Here is a 2,185-nt window from a genome sequence, read left to right on the forward strand (position 1 = left end):
TATTTTTTGTTAAGTGTAAATTTTTTCATAAAGAACGAAACTTCAACGAGAGTGGAGTCGCGTGTCGAGTTTGGAATTAACAATGCTCACCGTACGACGTGAGGTTCACCTGCCACGAAACTGGATAGCGATGAGAGGCTCTCGGACAGGAAGCGAGATGGCCCGTCACCGAGAGTTCACGACTTCCTGTCGTCGCGGCGGACGCGCTGTAAACGAGGCAGTAACGCCCAACGTCGGTGCTAGCCACCAAGTAAGCGGTGTCGTTCTCCACCCAAGTTCCATGGCATAAGTACTCTGGAAACGAGACGGCATCGGCTGTGAGCAGAGATAAAGAAAAAAAAGAAGACGAGAAAGAAATGGTAGCGTGTTGTTTCGCGAGTTGTTCTCCGCGCATTACAGACTTCGCGCTAAAAAGCATCGCGCGCAAAGTCGCATTAAACTTCTCGGTTTCTTAAAGTACTGCGAGGGCAGAGGCAAGATTATGGGCGTCGTAACTTTGCGCCCATAGTATGTAGGGAAAGTTTTTTTTTAAGACCGTTTAAAGGACCGACGACAATAACATGCTAAGCCACACGGAGCAAATTTGACGGAGCAGATGGAAAAAAGGCCATAACTCGTTAATGAGATTATTCAGATTCAGTATTATCTTCGTCGTTGGCCAAGTTTGTTTCTCAACTCTAAAAAGGGCATCTTTTTGTATGTGGATATTACAAACAAAGAAAATAGTTCGTGTATCAAGAAATTTTCCAGCAGTACACCATTGCCTGGTGTTACTTTGAAAATTATCGTAGATTAGTATAAAAAGGATATGAAGTAAAAATATTAAACAATAGGTAGTCATGAGTCATTTAGTTATATTAATTCTTCAGAACTGAAGTGGGACTATTACCGCTATTATATTATTAAATATAAATTTCTTTGTCAAAAACGTCAAACAAATCAATTTCCTTTATGTGTCTGTTTTGAATTATTTTCTAAACTATACACTTATACTGCTGGAAAAAGTCTGGTTGTATTAACTGGAATTCAGGAAAAAAATAGACAAATCAGAATTTTCTGGTTGAATTTGTTATGTAGTAATTGTAGTTGAGATATATAAACATAGAATTCTAATTAATATGATCAGAATCTTCTGGTTTGTTCATTTTCAATCAGAAATTTTTCTCAGTATAGTATTAACTTTTTATGTCATTTTAGTTCATTAAAATTAATTAGTATTTTTTAATTAACATAAATTAAATGGGTCAGGAACCCAATTTGGGTAATTGTGTTAGATTTTAACTGGAATATTTCTGGAGGCATACTTTGTTCAATACTTTGTTTCGAATTATTAATAATGAAACTGAATTGTTTCACATCAAAATATACGCTGTTGGATTTATCACTCGTAAATTTTCATAATTTCACTTATGGACGTGATCATCGTAATCCTTTAATCATTCAATTAACGTATCCAATAAAAGGCGGGAAAAAAAATGCGATTCGATCGCTCGAGGAAGCTACTTTTATGTCATTATTTTTACGGCACTTGTTCCTCCACCTTCCGGCCGTAACAATGCGCGCGAGAACGGAAGAGGAATAAACGAGGGCCGTAAATCCTCCCGACACATCGATATCAGTGACATTTCGAGCGACGATACCCGATCGTACTTGCGAGATAGTAAGATGAGAATTTACTGCGGTCGCTCGACAGCTCGTGACTTCGCGTAAAGAGGAAACGCGAAACCGCGCATCGTGTTCAACGACAGGCGATGGCACGTATCAATGGTAAAAACTCAACGTGTTAAGCGCGACATTGATGTATCAGAATAAATGTACAATTTTTTACCCGCCGTTCATACGAATACGGCGGCTCGGTAAAAATTAACGATCGATCATCATACGCCTATCTGACGAAACGATCCAATAGACATTAAAGTGATCGAATAATTTTATTCCCTGAGATGTGGCAAAACGGTTTATCTTACTTTGTGCCGTAAATTGGCGTCTCCAGGAAATGCCGATTCAGAATACGCGAACGTACGCGGATTCTAAAAGTGGAAATATCGTCGGTAACAAAGTTCCAAAATGCGGTTCTAAATTCGTCGGGGATTCCAAGATTAGAACGTAAAATTAGTCGAGAAAGTCCATGGAAGTCCGTGTGTTCCCATTGTTTTCCCGCTTGACGGAACGATCGTGATTCCGA

At 39.1% G+C, this 2,185-nt stretch overlaps 1 protein-coding gene across 1 annotated transcript in view; it reads right to left on the reverse strand.

Annotated features, from left to right (window-relative positions):
• LOC108749786 overlaps positions 1–2,185 on the reverse strand; it is a 131,947-nt gene that overhangs the window by 1,242 nt on the left and 128,520 nt on the right. Inside the window, exon 9 of the mRNA XM_018488754.1 lies at positions 91–315. Coding sequence (XP_018344256.1) covers positions 91–315 — 225 coding nt within the window. The remainder of the gene's footprint in view (positions 1–90; positions 316–2,185) is intronic.

This window comes from Trachymyrmex septentrionalis, unplaced genomic scaffold, assembly GCF_001594115.1.
Source record: "Trachymyrmex septentrionalis isolate Tsep2-gDNA-1 unplaced genomic scaffold, Tsep1.0 scaffold11, whole genome shotgun sequence".
Lineage (NCBI taxonomy): Eukaryota > Metazoa > Arthropoda > Insecta > Hymenoptera > Formicidae > Trachymyrmex > Trachymyrmex septentrionalis.